The sequence below is a fragment of the Chelonia mydas genome, chromosome 11, assembly GCF_015237465.2.
Source record: "Chelonia mydas isolate rCheMyd1 chromosome 11, rCheMyd1.pri.v2, whole genome shotgun sequence".
Classification (NCBI taxonomy): Eukaryota; Metazoa; Chordata; order Testudines; family Cheloniidae; genus Chelonia; species Chelonia mydas.
Genome location: NC_051251.2, coordinates 51722789 through 51741271, shown reverse-complemented (window position 1 = coordinate 51741271; position 18483 = coordinate 51722789). Strand labels below are relative to the sequence as shown.

General features: G+C 42.5%; 1 protein-coding gene across 5 annotated transcripts in view; it reads left to right on the top strand.

Annotated features, from left to right (window-relative positions):
* The first annotated feature begins 1916 nt into the window (after window positions 1–1916).
* The window catches only part of HIBCH (3-hydroxyisobutyryl-CoA hydrolase), a 93148-nt gene continuing 76581 nt past the window's right edge, over window positions 1917–18483 (top strand). Inside the window, exons 1-6 of one of the 5 annotated variants that reach the window (XM_007069888.4) lie at window positions 1917–2183; window positions 9163–9205; window positions 10091–10231; window positions 11565–11649; window positions 12855–12935; window positions 15565–15617. In XM_007069888.4, coding sequence (XP_007069950.1) covers window positions 2143–2183; window positions 9163–9205; window positions 10091–10231; window positions 11565–11649; window positions 12855–12935; window positions 15565–15617 — 444 coding nt within the window. In that variant the 5' untranslated portion in view covers window positions 1917–2142. Of the gene's footprint in view, window positions 2184–6549; window positions 6746–9162; window positions 9206–10090; window positions 10232–11564; window positions 11650–12854; window positions 12936–15564; window positions 15618–18483 lie in introns of those variants that run through there. The other 4 variants (XM_043524894.1, XR_005227451.2, XM_043524893.1 and 1 more) reach the window with 4 other exon arrangements.

Here is an 18483-nt window from a genome sequence, read left to right as displayed (position 1 = left end):
CAGTAGCAGCAGGAATCAGGACCTATTAATGTTGCTCAGTGAGGAACCCTCTGAACTTACCCTTAAAGCCTGTTCTTAACAAATCATGGGGGAAGGCACTGGATTCTCCCACAGTTGCAAATATTCCTATTCCTCATGGGGAAGTGCTAAAGGTGATTGATAGGGAAACATCACCTGCAGAGTGGGTTGTGTGATAAGGGATATTGATCAGTATAATCTGGCAGAGATGGGAAAAGAAGTGAAGTGGATGTGAAGCAGAGGGTTGATAGAGGAATTTGGTCCTTTTACATTAGATGCCTATGCTAGGTCAGGGTGAGCTTTAGAAAATGTTTCAAAACTTAATGGGGAGCACTGAAGCAGGTAATGGGACATACTAGAAGGAGATCAGGGTATATGTGTGTGTGGGTCAGCAGGGCTGGGTATAAGAATGTGCACAGGAGCAGCATAGAGTGTGTTGGTGGAGGGAGGGAGGAAACACCACTGGTGTGGGTGAGCAGTGGACAGTGTGAGTGCAGATGAAGTACCAGCACTAGGTATGGGTGGGTAGTTAGGTGGGGTATCTGTGTGGGAGCAGCACTGGCTCTGGGAACTGGGGTGTATGTTGGGAATAGCACTCATTCTGGGTGCAGGGGGAATAGGGCTGGGTGTTGTTGGAGTATGTGGGGGGAGGAGAGTAGATTTGGGTGTTGAGGAGTCTGGGGGTGAGTAAGGTTGGGAATTGGAAGCAACAGGGTTGAGCATGGCACTGGTAGAAGCAGGGCTCGGTCGGGGTGAGGTATTGGTGGGAGCAGGACTGGGTGTGGCTAGGTCAGGGTGCTGGTGGGAGTAGGGCTGGGTAGGAGTGATGGGGGCAGCAGGACTGGCTGTGGCTGGGTCAGGGTGTTGAAGGGAGCAGGGCTTGGTTGGGGTGGGGTGTTGGGGCAGTGGGACTGTGTCAGAGTGTTGGGGGGAGCAAGACTGGCTGTGGCTGGGTCGGGGTGCTGGGGGCAGAGGGGTGTTGGTGAGGGACGACACCAGGGCTGGGCGTGGCTGGGTCAGGGTGTTGGGGGGGACACTAGGGCTGGGTGTGGCCAGCTCGGCACGTTGGTGGGGGATGGCACACTAGGCCGGGTCAGGGTGTTGGTGGAGGGGGACGACACCAGGGCTGGGCGTGGCTGGGTCGGGGTGTTGGGGGGGGGGGGACGACGACACACCAGGGCTGGGCGTGGCTGGGTCGGGGTGTTGGGGGGGGACGACACCAGGGCTGGGCGTGGCTGGGTCGGGGTGTTGGGGGGGGGGACGACGACACACCAGGGCTGGGCGTGGCTGGGTCGGGGTGTTGGGGGGGGACACACCAGGGCTGGGCGTGGCTGGGTCGGGGTGTTGGGGGGGGCGCACCAGGGCTAGGCGTGGCTGGGTCGGGGTGTTGGGGGGGGGAACACACCAGGACTGGGTCGGGGTGTTGGGGGGGGATGGCACATTAGGGCTGGGTCGGGGTGTTGGGGGGGCACTAGGGCTGGGCGGGGCTGGGTCGGGGTGTTGGGGGGCACTAGGGCTGGGCGGGGCTGGGTCGGGGTGTTGGGGGGATACTAGGGCTGGGTCGGGGTGTTGGGGGGTCACTAGGGCTGGGTCTGACTGGGTCGGGGTGTTGGGGGGGACACTAGGGCTGGGCGTGGCTGGGTCGGGGTGTTGGGGCGGACACTAGGGCTGGGTCTGGCTGGGTCGGGGTGTTGGGGGGCACTAGGGCTGGGCGTGGCTGGGTCAGGGTGTTGGGGGGATACTAGGGCTGGGTCGGGGTGTTGGGGGGGCACTAGGGCTGGGCGTGGCTGGGTCGGGGTGTTGGGGGGTCACTAGGGCTGGGCGTGGCTAGGTCGGGGTGATGGGCGGAGCAGAGCTGGCTGCGGGATCACGTGGATGCCCAGGGCGGAGAGCGAGGCAGCAGCGGTAGGGGGCGCACTCCCCTCCGCCGATACGTGTCCAGGCCACGCTAACGCCACAAGCCTGCACGTCACTTCCGCTTTCGGTGGCTTCCGCGGAGTGTGGTGATTTCTTGTTTCCGGTCTGTGCCGTGGTGGCGCGGCTCGGTGACGCCCGTTGGCTGCGCCGTCCTGGCCGGCGTGTGCCGTGCGCGGGGAGGTCGCGGTTTCTCACTGCCTACTGGGGATGGGGCCGCATTTGGGTCTGGTGGTGAGGCAGCTCCCCAGGTAAAGCGAGCGGGAAACGGGCAGGGAGGGGCGCGGGAGTGGTCAGCCGTTCTGGCCCTGCCCGGGGGCTGTGTGTGTCACGGTCACCCCGCCCCCCAGCTCCGTTGGGTGCCTGTCCCTGGTAATGTGAGGGTCACACATGGGCCCTAGATAAGTGGGTGCAGAGCGCCCCTCTCGTCCAGTTATCACTGACCTGCCCCGGGACCAGAGCGGGAGGTGGCCTCCTAGAGCTGCCCAGAGAGCCCTCCCGCCACTGCCCCCTGGTGAGTCCCCGCCTCCTCCCTATGGCAAGGAGGGGACACGTGTGGGTCAGGCTTCTTCAGGGATGAAGCCATCCAGCACAGTCTGACTTGGAAAAGTGTTACCAGTTTGTGTCGGTGCCAGGGCACATAATCTTACAGTTGGCCCTCCGCAGTCTCTCTTGTTTTAGGGAAGTGCTGTTTAAAAGAATCAACCACAAAAGATCTTCCCACTACTTAATAATGAGGAGTTAGTAGAAGATAACTTTTCTTTTTATGCTGTGCAAATTTTGGTCAGTTACAATTAGGCGTTGTAGGCCACACCTTTGAGTTCTTGCAGTATTCCTGGAGAATGGCAAACATAGCACCCCTCTTTAAAAATGGTTAAGAAAAGACCCAGGGAATAATAGGCCATGTAACTTCAATACCTGGAAAGAGAATAGAAAAAAATTATTAAGCAGTCAGTTTGTCAGCACATGGAGGGTAATTAGTAATAGCCAACAAAGATTTGTCAAGAACAATCATGTTGAAACAATTTAATTTGCTTCTTTGACAGGTTTCAGAGTAGCAGCCGTGTTAGTCTGTATTCGCAAAAAGAAAAGGAGTACTTGTGGCACCTTAGAGACTAACCAATTTATTTCTAGGTATTCTTAATCCTTCCTCCTAAGGTCACTTTTAGTCCTACATATCTATGATTAAAATTATCCTGGGGTGGGGGCAGCAACCTGCAGCATTTAACTTTTAAAACTCAACCTGCATTTTGGGACACTTGCCAATTATTCATGGCAGAAATTAATACCCTTAAAATAGACAACAATAAAATAAAAATTTTGAAGTGGGGATCTGATAAAAGTGAAAAAATCTTCATCTATGGGGCTGTTTCTCACCTGGGGCTGTTGTCTGAAGAATTATGGAGGCAAGATCAGAGAAAGCAATTAATGGAGGAGTTAATTAGAGAATTAACCAAGTCCCTGGAGGTCAAAAAGGAATCTATATGGGAATAGGACCCATGTGGCAGGGAAAATATGTCTTGTCCCTACCCATTGAGACTGTGATATTTGGTGATTATATATTCATATCTTCAATGTGCAATTCTAGGGTCATTCTAGTTTTGGTGGGGTACTGTCCCTGAGAGTGAGATTTGCTCACAAGAGGATCAAGCATTTGATTAAAATCCCCAGGAAACGGAGTAGAGATATGGAGTTCTCTATATATTTTAGTAAAAGACCTATAGAAGATTGCATATAAGCAATGATTAGTTCAGATCCATTAATGGTGTTTTACAGATTAAAAATCTGCCCTGATCTAGTGAAAGTGACTCAGGCTGTTACTGCCATTGCTTTATGGAAGTGTATGGATTCTCCTCTGGATTTGGATGAGAAACACTCATTCTAATCACTGTCAATGTTATACCAATACCAATAAAATAAAAACCAGCAGGATCTTATTAAAGGGGAAAAGGCAAAATGCCACATTTATTGTGAATACAGAAAGAATCATAGTAAGCAGTTAGTTATAGCTATAACATTCCATTCAATTTCATATTTATTCACACATTCATTTATACACATACACAGGTTCTGCAGGGTTGTTGTTATAGTTACCAGCCTTAGAGTTGCTCATGCCAAGCCACTGGCCAGGTGGTCTGGACATGAGGAGGGAGCAGGGCCTTGTCAGATGCTCATCTGATGCTCCTGGAAGTTGGTTTGCAGAATCAGACCCCAAAGTTCTCACTTTCTAGAGTCCATTTTTATAGGAATTTCTTCCTATGCCAGTCTATGGGAATTGCTTCGTCATGCTGTTGCTGAATCAATCAGCAGATGGCACATTCCTGACGGCTGTGTGCTGCCAGATGTTATCTTGTTCTTTGGTTCTCCCATTCTTGAGGCTGTTGGGTGGATTCCAGTCTGCCCTCTGGGGGTCCTCTAGTTATTTCCACTTGATGCCTTCTTCAGCCGATGGACACTGGATTCTTAGGCTGGCATCTCCCTGATCATTCAGTTATTATCCACACCGAGCATCCATCCACATACATCCTCTATTTCTATTTTAATCACAATTGTTAACAAAACGAGATGAATACAACAAAAGGGCGGGGAGTCTCTGGGTGCTGTTCCTGTTGTTACAGAGTATTGCTTTGAGTCTCTCTCTGTGTGAGTAGTTGTTGTTACAAAGAATTGCTTTGAGAACAGACTCTGTCTTAGAACATTATCTTAATAAAATTATTAAATCTGTACTAACACAATTAGCATCTTGCAAGTTTCACACATAGAGGGAGAGAAACAGTACCAAAAACCAAGAGACCTCTTAATTAATAATACCCTGGAATTTAAACTATGGGGAATCAAATTCATTTGTGATTTTAATACAGAACTTTTTTAATATGATCCAACATCAAGTGTCTCTTCTGCAGCAAAAACACCACATCTACCTTTGCTTTCTTTAATAATGGGTATACTTTCTTTTAATTGGTGTGTTGAGTCCCTTTACATTTTAGGAAATAAAACTGAGCTGGAGGACCATTTGGTGGTGGTAATTATTTTTGTCACGTGTGGCCTTACAAACAAGGATGACAGTGCTTGTGTCATGTGCTCTACTGCACTCCAACCTACGCCCTACACAGAATTCCATGAGGTGGGAGAGTCTACAGATGAAATGCCTCAGATGCTTATTCCACAGATTTTTGGATTACCTTGCCAGATGCTTCAGGGAATAGGGTAGATACATCAGCATTAGTTGCAACCGCCTCCAGATGCTTGATGCAAGTCAGTCCTGTAGGGTGTAATTTTCCTGCATGTTTCTGGTCAAGAGAGAGGTGGGAAGAGTAGCGGTAGTAAGGGGATCTGAGAGGCTTAGGAGAGGGAAGAAAACAGCCAGGTTAAAGCAAAAACATAAAACCACATAACATATATAACTTGGCCTATTATCAGCTGTGACCGGTTGTCTTAGATATTAGTATAGGGCAGTTGTTTTCAAACTTTTGTACTGGTGACCGCTTTCACATAGCAAGCCTCTGAGTGCGACCTCCCCCGCCCCTTATAAATTTAACACACTTTTTAATATATTTAACATCATTATAAATGCTGGATGAAAAGTGTGGTTTGGGGTGGAGGCTGACAGCTCGTGATCCGACCCCCCATGTAATAAACTTGCGACTACCTGAGGCGTCCCTGACCCCCAGTTTGAGAACCTCTGGTATAGGGCATCGCAGTCTCACTCTGTCCTGAGTGGTATCTCTCCATTCACCACTTAAAAAGCGAATCACAATGAAAAAGCAGCCATTGTGAAACACTTAACACTATAAACTAAACTAACCCAAGTAGTCAGTTCTGGAGAGGGTAGGCCAGGGAGATGCCATCCAGGCCCGGAGCTCTGCTGATAGCCACTATTTAAACTATATTTTTAACAGGCACTCTATATTTCCTATAATACAAGGTAGTAACCACATTATAAGGCGATAGAAAGGGAGTATGCACTCTGCCAACATGATATTTCTTAACTGGTATGTGAAGGTTATTCCTGTGTATTAATCTCTTAACTATAATCTTTTCAGTTTGCCAAAGCAAACACCAGGGTATTGGTAATATATTGTGGTGTTCTGAGTGAGATGCTGTGGTGATTATTTTCCCCACGCTGCATGCCCCTGTTCCTTTGGTTTACAACCAAACATTCAGTTTCCCTTCCTCATATTAAATGAACATAACTGACAGGGGAGAAGTCTGACTGATCCTGCTGATTGCAAGTGTCTGTACCAAAGGGCATAGCTAACAATCAGATTAAGCTCATGATTCTTCTATATAAGTCTATGTTCATGTACTCAGGGTCTGATATTGTAGAACGTGTTAGGATGGGGAAAGGGGCTGATGGGGGAAGAAATGGAGAAGTGGAAGAGGAAGGGAGCAGGGGCTGGAGGCAGGGGAGGTGGGGAAAGGGACAGGGTGAGAGGGAGGAAGTAAGTGGTGATAGGGAAGGCAGAAATTACTGGTTGATGTAGCTCCACAATCAGCGTTCGTCGTCTTTTCTGTTGCGTTTGCCTATAAGGGGTGAAGCTATATCCCTCAGGTCCTGTGTGCCTTTGCCTGATGCCTTGCAGGGAGGAGAGCCATCTTTCACCGATGATGTCAAGCTGCTAGGCTTTGAGGACACCCAGCAGTAGGGTGTGGTAATGCACCAGTGTCTCCCATTGGCAACTATTTTAAAAGATGGAATGGGAGCCCTCAAGTTCCTGCTGAGCAACAGGGATCTGCACTACCCCCTGGTCATCTCTTTGATGTATTTCACTGCTGAGCTTACACACACACTTTGTGTAATCACAAACAAATAGTATGTATTGATTTGTCAGGGGTATGTGTACCTCTGATGATATGCAGAGGTCTTCCAGGGGGTATATCAATGCATCTAGATATTTGCCTAGTTTTTCAACAGGCCACATAAAAAGCACCAGTGAAGTCAGTAAAAACTAAAATTTCATACAATGATTTGTTTATACTGTTTTATACACTGAAATGTAAATACAATCTTTATATTCCAATTGATTTATTTTAAAATTATATGGTAAAAATGAGAAAGCAAGTAATTTTTCAGTAATAGTGTGCAGTGACACTTTTGTATTTGTCTGATTTTGTAAGCAAGTAGTTTAAGTGAGGTGAAATTTGGGTACACAAGACAAATCAGACTCCTGAAAGGGGGACAGTAGTCTGGAAAGGTTGAGAGCCACTGTTTTAAATAATCTGCAGTGAACTTTCTGCTTCTTATGGCTTTGGGAACAAAGGCACTTTTGCAATGTCTTGACATGGAACTGAGTGGGAAACTTCATAAAATATTTGAAACTTCATTACTTGGCAAGTTCCCTAGCTTTTCTAAAGTCTGGTCTTGTCAGCCACATCTTTTGCAGAATAATTTTCTTGGTATCCCTCACACTGTCATCCTCCCCTTTGAGCTAGCTGCATTTTTCCCTCTTTTACAGTAAGTATTAGAAGTTTGATTATCAGTACATGAGATTTGGCATTTGAGGCTGGCTTTAAGAATTCGGGAACTGCGTGCTCTAAGTCAAATTTAAAATAATCCATTAGTTTGAGCACTTCTGAAAAGAGCCTCTGAACAAATTCTAGGGGGTTTCACTTTCTGCTATTTCAGGTACTCCTTTAATTCTCAGAGTATTGTGGTGACTTCCATTGGTCTGCCACTTTAGATTTAAGAGAAGAGAAGTCTGTTCGGCTTCTCTGCACCTGGGTAGAGACCCCTTGTACCTGATCTTCCAGAGTTGATATTCTTGCTTCTCCTTCATACACCTATCCTGTCAGCCCTTGCAGAGAGAGTTAATTGAGAGAAGTCAGGAGATATCAAGGCCACAGTACAATTGTATCTGCAGCAACTTTCTCCAGCAGGGCCAACACAGACACAGTGCCCTAATTAACCATTTTGTCCAAGGGGCTAGAGTCTCTGTTCTCTTTGTCTTTTAGCTACTTGTAGAGCCCACAGCAGACAAATATATGACTGCTGATTTTCAAGAGATTTGGGGGTACCTTTTCCTTTACTGAGGCTGGGGGTGTTGGTCAGGGGCTCTGTACTACAGATGGAAATAGATATTAGCGGATGGCTCTGGAGCTCAAGGTATCTTTTCCTCCAAGCCATGCAGCACCTCCTGCAGCTCGTTCATGTTAGGTTTTGTACATTCCCACTTGTTGCAAAATGTAATTCAGGCCTAAAAGTAGGTGGCAGCATGCTTTTAAATATATTCTGTTAATGAACTTCAGGTATGGAAAAGCCAATAATAGGATAATATTGGGAATAAAATGAGGAAAGTGGTATAAACTAGGAAACTGATAATGTGGTTGATTGCACACTGGCAATTCATGTACATGTATAAAAGTTATATAAGACATCTTTTATAGTCAAACTGCCATAGGTCTTGATAAACTGAAAAAAATCTGGTCTCATAGAACTCTGGCAAGCATCATTCAGTCTGCTCCCAAGAATGGGGCAGGATAGCAAAGAGGAAGCAACTATGCAATATTCTCAAAACAAAATAGTTTATAGATCCAACAAAGTAGGACTATATGGCAAAATCTGCTCTCAGATACATTGATGTAAATTGTGCATAACTCATTAGATTTCATTTGAGTTATTCTCAATGCGCACCAGATAAACTAGAGCACATTTTGTCCCCAAATAACTAATTTATATAATTGTCTCTAGAGGTTATGATGGGGCAACTGAAAAAAATTGCAGAAATGCCAGGGCTAGAAAATATTCCTGAAGCACTGAAACATGCACTGATATTTTTGGAATATGCCTACTAAATATTGGACATTGAGCCAAGCTGCTGATTATAGTCAGGACTTCCTTCTGTATGTGTGCAAACTTCCTTTGAAACTTCTAGGCACTTCAGAACTGGCAGTGGTTTGTACGTGTTGACAAATGCTATTTATTTGTTCTTTTTTTCCTGTTCCTTTAAAACCAACAACTATTTGCAATGCTAGAAACACACATAAAAAAACCCATTTTAGTGATTTATGACAAGTCTGTTGTTTATGACTTTACAGGGTGATTGCTTGTACACTATTCGTACTAACCATAATTTAGAAGTTGAATTGTGCAAAGTTGTATATGTTAAGAAAACCTGCCACTAACTTGACACGTACAGTGAGAAACTTCTATCAAAGCTTAGTGCAACTCACTCAGAGCATTTAATTTTTGAAATGCTTTAGCTACCATTGAACTTGGCTTTCTTGTTTCAGATTGAAGCCATTCAACAGATTACAAATAATACTACAGCACTTGGTAAGTATAGGGTTCTATCTAGTAGCGTTAGAAGCCGATTTTGTAACTTCTCCCCCTTGTGTGATAGAGAATAAGTGTATAGTTCTTTAGTTTATCCAATCATGGCAGTATTATACTGTAAATTCAGCTTTTTAATGTTTAGGTCTAATGTTGCCAGTTACACTACAGCTGGAGTTTACTACAAATTCCTTTTTCAATAATAATATAGATTTATTAGTTTTTGGCACCCCACATATTTTGAGTGATTGTTCTGTTTTTCTCAGTAGATTCAAACACGTTTTCCAGTATGCTAAATTTTCTTCTGTATATTTTAGTTTACTTACTCTACATTTTAGTTTTGAGTTTTAAATTGAGTTTGCTTATGAATCATTTGAGTAACTTTTTTGTATAATATTGCCAAACATGATCAGACAAGGCCATTTTTCATGATCCCATGTGTACTGTGTTAGATGGTGAGTAGGAGAATAGTCTTGTATATCTATCATCATAACTGATGCAAGTGTTTTCAACGTGGTAGTCTCAGTGAAACAAGATCACAACCATATGTCCTAAATAAAGACATTGAGGAACATAATGTATTTCAGAATGTGCAACACAAAATATTTCCAAATATTCCTGCAAATTAATAAGCTCAAAGCTAGTATAATATATTTAGTATGGCTTTCGGAGCAATATTAAAGAGTAGCTGAAATAAATCAATCTTTAAATAATTTGAGAGTTGTGTTGGAAAATGTTAGTCTAGAATTCTGTCAAAATACTCACAATGACCTTAATCACAGTTACGGTGAGTTTTGAGAATGTTTATGGAATTATACTGTATACCGTATGGTTATTCAACATGAAAATACATTGTTTTACTTAGTCTCCCTATTTTTGCATGTACAGAATATGTCCAAACACACAGATTCTGCAGCTGAAGTGTTATTGGAAAAGAAAGGATGTGCTGGAGTCATAACTATGAATAGACCAAAGGCTCTAAATGCATTAAATCTTTCCATGATTCGACAGATTTATCCACAATTAAAGGTTAGTGGCTTTATTTTAACTCAGCCTAAATTCATACATCTACTAGCAGTTTTAAATATAAAGCTGCCACTTCTTTGTTCTTTCTAATCAATCTGTAACTTCTTGTATGGAGTCACTGACCCAATCATTAAGACCATGCTTCAACAGGTACTTAAACTTGCACCTAACTAAACGTGTGAGTAGATCCATTGAATTCAGTGAGACTACTTACAGTTTTAAAGTAAGGCATATCCTTAAATACCATCCTGACCTACGGATTAGGTTGAAGAATCCACATTTGCATGGTAGTTTGGTTCCCCAACTAACTTCCTACATTTTAGTGAAATGCTGAACAGTGTTGCATATGTGGTGATATGGGTTCCTTTCTCCAAAGGTTATATAAGCCGGGCTGGGGGTGGGGAGTACTTGAACTAGTCCAAATCCTCAATTGTAGAAATCATACTGGTATAGTTAAAGTGGTTCAACTCCCTTCTTTAGTGCAGATGCAGTTATATTGGTATAAATGTTTATATTGATATAGCTTATTACCATATGGGAAAGGGATTAAAATACATGAATATAATACACTTTTAAAAACTGAATCAACACTGGGGAGGCTGTTCGACTATAATTATTTCAGTTAAAAACAAAAACATGCTACACTGATGTAGTTATACCGGTACAACACGTTGTGCGTAGACCAGGCCTTAGTCAATTCATTTGGCTGAAATCCATTAGTGCTACAAGTCATGTACTTCCTGCCCAGTCTGTTTGGGCCTTTAACACCCTGGTCTCCTACTGGCTGAACTTTGAGCCCCAGTTAATACCATCTCAATCACAGAATCTTCTGTGGGTAGCACTGGTAGGAGCTCCTCGCAGGCTGACTGTTCTAGGGTGTGGCAACTCCTACCAGGAATGAGGACAATAGTTCTCACAGGGCACATACTTCTAATAGTAGCAAGTGCTTCCCAGCTGCTTCCCCTGTTTCTCTTCTGATGGTATTGACACTGAAGCTGTCTGTTGGCAGATTCAGGAAGACCTATCTACATCAATTAACCTTCCAAGCATGAACTAAATGTTTCTTCAGGGGATACAAACTTGTTTTTTTAAGAGTGAAATAATAGATTCGGCAGAGGTTGATGGCACTGACCCAGGAGAAATTTCTACTCAGCTGTGTTTGTGGATTTTCAAAGTCCTGCTTTTTGTATGTTTTTAGGGCTCAGTTGAAGTTTAAGGAGGATATGGCTCATTTTCTGGAAGGAGTAAGAATGACCAAAGACAGCATTTGGGAAAAGTGTTTTTAAATGAATTTTTATATACTGGGGAATAATATTTCTTTTGTCCATCCTCTTAGACATGGGAGAAAGACCCTGAAACCTTTCTAATAATTATAAAGGGAACTGGAGGAAAGGCTTTCTGTGCAGGGGGTGATATCAGAGGTAAGGACTTGAGAATGTGCTGAATTCACCCTGGTCACTGTTTTACAATTGTGACGTACAACTTTCAGTGATTAGTTACTTCAATATTCATATCCCCCATTCTAAGTACAGGGCATACGTGAATTAGTGAGATGGAGGTAAATAGATACTGTAGTGCAAGAATCATCAAGATTTTAATGTGGCCACTGTAAAACATTTATGTATCTTAAATGAGTTCCTTTTCAGTGTAAGTAGATAGTACAGAGATAAAGCAAAACTATATTTGCCCTAGGACAGCTAAATTTTGTTATAATGGTTGAAAAATCTCTCTTTATGAGTAGCTTTCTAAAACTTAAAATAGGCATGACTGAAGTGAATGTGGTAGGAAGAGGGAAGCACTTTGAAGAACTTGCCTTCTCAAAAATATCCCTTGCTACTGAGGGCATCTGTCCTTGCAGTCTGGTGGCCCTGTTAGACAACCCACTGATATTAAAGATCCAAATAGTCATGGCAGCAAAAAACACCTGCTTATATTTATGACTTGCTATAAAGATTGTACTCTGTTAGACAGATCTGACCACAGTGATCCATGCATTTGTGTACTCCCTACTAGATTACTTTAGCTAATTCAAGAACAAACTATATACCCTGAAAATGCTCCAGAGGCTGAAAATGCAACAGCCTGTCTGCTCATTGTAAACTAGTGTCCTCTCAGCACTGGGTCCTCATTTTCCAATATTCAAAATCTTTCGTAGGAATGTTTTTAGCTATCTGGGAAATTGGCTTTCCCTCTGTGATCATGACCTCCCGTGATCATTCCAGTGAAACCAAACTGTGAAGCTGCCAACCAGTAGGAAAGGCTCATGAATGCTGCAGACATAATTTATGAGAGCTGGACGTAGATTATCAGATATATTATGACAAGAAATTAGTGGGGAAAAATATGCATTATAATGAAAATAACGCAAGGAAGATGATACTGATTGTATTTAAGTAATTAAAATACATTTTTAAGTCTACTGGTAATTGCCACACTTCCATTTGCTGCACTGGAGTGCTGCAGAAAACAGGGGCCCCTCCTACAGAATTTAAGTCCATTTTGCAGAGTACAGAAGACCTTGCGTATTGTCAATATTTAATATTACAAGGTCATTTTTGTTGTGCTGGTTAAATTTTACCAAATTTTTAAAGCAATTTTTAGTTTTAATTTTGTCTTATTTTACTAGCTGTCACAGATGCAGGAAAAGTTGGAGATAGGCTAGCACAAGATTTCTTCAGAGAAGAATACATCCTGAACAATGCTGTTGGTATGTGTGTACAAAGGAATTTCCAAATCTAAAATATCTCTAGAATATTTGTGGGTTTGATTTTTCACAGTGGTGGCTTTAATTTTATAGAACTGGTAACAGAGGTAAAGATTAAATCCGAAGGTATTAATTTCTGACTAAATGCCAGTTTGGTAACCCATCACTAATTTGGCAGTGGGGAATCCCTTATAGTTTTAGGGGTGCGGCTAAGTATAGTATTCATTTCCCATTTTAAACTGTTAAACAGCTTCTCCATTTCATCTTGGGGGTTGTCAGTAACTATATTTCAGTGATGGGGAAAGTGATTCCTAGATTTGCAGATGAAGTGTTTTAGATAATTGTGAAGTATTTGTTTAGTTTAGAGAAGACACAAAGAAGATGTGACAAGATACATAAAATGGGCACACCTGTCTAATAATGTAAGAATGTGGCAGCACTCAATGAAATTAGAAGGCAATACTGCTTTACTCATTGCATAACAATTTGTAGCAGGAGTTCCACTGTTTATTACTGTGGCAAAGGGCTAAGTTGGATTCAGAAAAAGATTGGACCTTTATGTGAATAATCTATTTACAGCCAGAATATAAACTGTACATGGGTTATTAACACCTCATTCTTCAGAACACAAGTCAACTACTAGCAGTTTGGAGTCAGGAAGAAGCTTTTCCTGCAGACATGTTTAATTGAATATTCTGGGCTTTAAGCCTTCCTTGGCAGCATCTGGTACTAGTGACAGTCAGAGAGACAAGATACTGACTAGAGGGACCATTGTTTTGATGCTGTATGGCAATTCAGGTGTAGCTAAAGGATGTTTTCAGATTAAAAATTCATATTTCTGAAAAGTTAGTGTGTTATCATACAACACCCTTAGATTATTAAAACAGGTCTGGTCTACACTAAAGAAACAGGTTGACTTGCCATGTCACTCATGGTTGTGAAAAATCCACACCTCTGAGGGGTGTGGTTAAGCTGACCTAACCTTGCCTATAGACAATGCTAGGTCAATGGAAGAATTCTTTCACTGACCTACCTACCGCCTCTGCGGTAGATGGATTACCTACATGCCAATGGGAGAACTTTTGTTGGCATAGATAGTGCCTACACCAGTGTTTCCCAAACTTGGGACGCCACTTGTTCAGGGAAAGCCCCTGATGGGCCGGGCCAGTTTGTTTACCTGCCGCGTCCGCAGGTTTGGCCGATTGCGGCTCCCACTGGCCGCGGTTCGCTGTGCCTGGCCAATGGGGGCTGTGGGAAGCGGCGGCCAGTAAGTCGCTTGGCCCGCACCACTTCCCGCAGCCCCCATTGGCCGGGCACAGCGAACCACGGCCAGTGGGAGCCGCAATCGGCCGAACCTGCAGACGCGGCAGGTAAACAAACTGGTCCGGCCCACCAGGGGCTTTCCCTGAACAAGCGGCATCCCAAGTTTGAGAAACACTGGTCTACACTGATGTGTTACAGCGGCACCTCTCTAGCATTTCAAGTGTAACAAGTCCTGAGAATATAACATCTAACTTATGTTGTTCTCGCATCTAACTTCTGTTATCTCACCTTTGACTATGAAAGGTGCACAAGTCAGTTTTATCATTTTACTTTCTTGTTCTCATGCTCTTGCAGAATCCTACAATGTTTGTACAGTAAGAACACACAGGACTTTACGTAAACCTTTTCCATTGGCTTTAAAGCACATAAAAGTTTTTCTATTGATCATGGCTTTATTAAAGCATATATAAAGCAAATGTATATTTTTGCAAAATTTGATCTGATAGCATTCCTATGAGTGAGATTTTGTATTATGTATTGAAAGCATCTCTAGTGGGTATCTAAAGTTGTCAGCAAATAATGCATCTTATTTATGCAGTCAAAGTAGAGATGTAGTACAAAAATCGGTTTAGCAATCCAGGCAGTAATATTGCATGTTCATCTGGGGTGATGGGGTTAAAGTGCACGTCCTTTGTTATATTTGCTAAATACTATTTCCCACTACTCAGCGTGGGGATCTTGTAGTGAAAGACCCTCTTATATATAAACATATACAGAAAGAGAGAGTTAAAATTGATGTGGGAACTATAACTCTACATTTTCTTGCATTTTATGTGCTAGTTGCTATAACTGCATGAATTGGGATTTTGCAGTTTCTTAGATTTAATTTAAAATACTGACTAAAAAGCATAGCTTCATTCAAAAAAAAGAGCTGTCCTCGAAGAAACTGGGACCTTGGTTTTGCTCCTCCTAAGTTAGCCTGGATGTTTAGGTGTTCACACACTTAAAGTCTTAAAAATAATGTAGGTTTGTTTACTGGTTGCTTTTTAAATGCATTCTTAAGGATGGTAGAAGTGTTTCTAGAACTTGCCCCCTAGAGAATTAACTGACAAATCATACTGAAGTTTATTTATATAATTTATGAACTACTTCAAGTACCTGTACTGTTGGGTGGTGACATAAAATAACTTTATTCATTATGAATTTAACGTTTTATCCTTTTATCTCTTTATTGTATAAAATAATTTGTTAAAACTACAGCCAGTTAAGTGAAATATCTGTGATATGTGTGTCAGAGGTATTTTCTTCTTGGCTGGGGTTAAGTGTACAAAAATATATTACATATGCCTAATTGTTACATTTCTGTTAGGTACCTGCCAGAAGCCGTACGTGGCACTTATTGATGGGATTACAATGGGAGGTGTAAGTAAAATATCTTTCTAAGTGAGACAGTTGAGATGGCTTGTCTATGTTAATGTAATATTTGATTAAAAACATTGCGTGAAGCAAAATTGACAGAAGTAAGTACAGTAACTCCTCGCTTAACGTTGTAGTTATGTTCCTGAAAAAATGCTACTTTAAGCTAAGCGATGTTAAGTGAATCCAATTTCCCCATAAGAATTAATGTAAATGGGGGGGTTATGTTCCAGCGAATTTTTTTTTGCCAGACAAAAGACCATATATACGTACACACACACAAATACACAGTATAAGTTTTAAACAAACAGTTTAATACTGTACACAGCCATGATGATTGTGACGCTTGGTTGAGGTGGTGGAGTCAGAGGGTGGGATATTTTCCAGGGAATGCCTTGCTGCTAAATGATGAACTAACACTTGGCTGGGCCCTCAAGGGTTAACACGTTGTTAATGTAGCCTCACACTCTACAGGACAGCAGGAATGGAGGGAGGAGACACAATAGACGCATGGCAATGGCTGCAAACATTCCCTGTGGGAACTGAATGTGATGATGAACCCACGCTATCCCACTGAAGTGCACCACTCCCTCCACTTTCCAAAGTGCTGATGGGGGTGGGGGGGTGCATGTGTGAGAGAGAGACAGACACACACACACCGTGTATGTGAGAGAGAGACGCGCATTGCCCCATTGCCCCTGACTCCACTCTAAGTACACTGCCTTTTTAAGTAGATCAGCAAGTTGAGACAACAGCTGCTGGCAGCAAGCTCCCTCCATCCTGAGCCCTGTCCTGTCCCCCCCTGCTCTGTGGAGATCTGGTGCAGGGCAGAGGGATACCCAGACATCAGCACCCCTTTCCTCCCCACCCCCTCCGCACAGCAAGTAGGAGGCTCCCAGTAGCAGCTCCAAGGCAGAGGGCAGGAGCAGCACACGGCAGTGGGGGGAGGGACCCTTGAACTGCCCGGCAATTGATAGCCTGCTGGGTGGCTGCCACACAGGGAACTTAGGGGGGCTACCAGTCCACCCTGGTTCCAAGCCCCAGCAGCTAGCTCCAATGGGCTACTCTTCCTGCAAGCAGTGGACAAAGCAGGTGGCTGCCAAACAACATTATAAGGGAGCATTGTGCAACTTTAAACGAGCATGTTCCCTAATTGATCAGGGACGAAACAACGTTAACTGGGACGATGTTAAGTGAAGAGTTACAGTATAACAGTCATTTAACATAAGTCATTTTCAGATATTATTGGGTGATGCTTGGCCCAAATCATTTAGAAAGTAGTTAATTTTCAAATGTAACGTCTCTCTTTGACATAACCCATTAATATACTGAAGAGGTAATGCAGCTTTTTGTTCCTATCTCTCAAGTGACCATTGCAGAAAATAGAAAAAACTGATGTGACTCCATATATAATGAACATTAACTCTGGAACTTGCTTTTCATCTGTAAAATACCATCCAAACCTATGGCATGCTCATGACAACTCCAAGAATCTAGTTCTTGATACGTTGCAGCCCCAAAATGAATTTAAGAGATGGTTTTACTGTTTTGCTAAAACTAAGCAATGAGTTGTACGTACTAAAAGTTATATGGTTAAGACTAGTTGACATTTATTCTCTGATTGGAATTATATGCACATATTGTTAATGAGCTACTCTTTCACATGGAACAGGAGGGAAAAATACTTCTAAGTAGGCAAAGTGAATGGGCTAAAGGGAAATTGTATGCATCAGTGACTCAGAATAACTTCATGTGCCAAATATTCACTGCAAATTCTTTGAAGGTGTGTTTACCTTATCCTCTTTATAGCATTCACATTTGGTAGGTGTAATCAGAGGGAACGAGATGACATTATCATATATAAGAGAGTTTTGCCACAGCAGAGCAGACTGCTATATTTAATGATTCTGTTACTGTTAACGATAAACCTGTGCTTTTCTCTGAGGATTTGGTAGTAGCTTTGAAGGCAGCAGAGGACCTTGCAGTTTATTAAGGAGGCTGAAATTTTGGTATAAGAACCATGAAAGAGTGGGGACACTAGCATGCAGAATCTGCAGAAATTTCTTCCAGCTCTGGTCAGTTTGTTGTTATTTGACTCTAACCATAGATAACTTACTTTCTTAAAAGTTAGAAGTCTGAAATATAAATATTAGTTATAACTGATTAGCTACCATTGGCTGCACACATTAGTCCCATTTTGTTTCTTAATGATACCATATTATATGCAATACCATGAACAGAGTACTCTAAGAAAGATATATTGTGGTCATTTCTCTTTAAATTTGGCTTTTTAGATTTCACTGATAATTCAAATCCTAGCAGAGCACATCACATGATAGAAAAAGTTTGTATATTTGTGGTATAAAATCTGGAAATGGTTAGACCTGGGTCTTTGAGTGATTTGTTTGGTAGTGGAGTGTGTCTGTATGGGCTGAGTTTTCATTTTTAGGTAAGAATATCTTCGTTTTCAACCCAGTGATAAAGTATCTTAAAACTATCCGTGGAGATAGCATTGCCTTAAACAATTTTACTGGTGGTGTTTGAGTGAACAGCAACACTGACAGAAGTAGTACCAACAGTAAAAGTGGTGTCTGACTACAGCAAGCTGTGGAAATAACCCGTGGGAAGGCAGTAACTGACTGAATTGACTATCAATTTCTTAGTTTTGCATATATATATAAAAATCTGCTAGCAGCCGAAAGAGGATAGCATTTGTTGCTTGGCAGATGATAGGGCTAATAGAGTCCCTGGATGAAAGCAAGTTTTTTTTGTTTGTTCCTTGCTTGACTAGTTTTATCTACCTTCTTCTTTTCATCCCTTCTAATATACACAGCTTACTATACCAGTGCCTACCAGTATGTAGGTAGTTTTT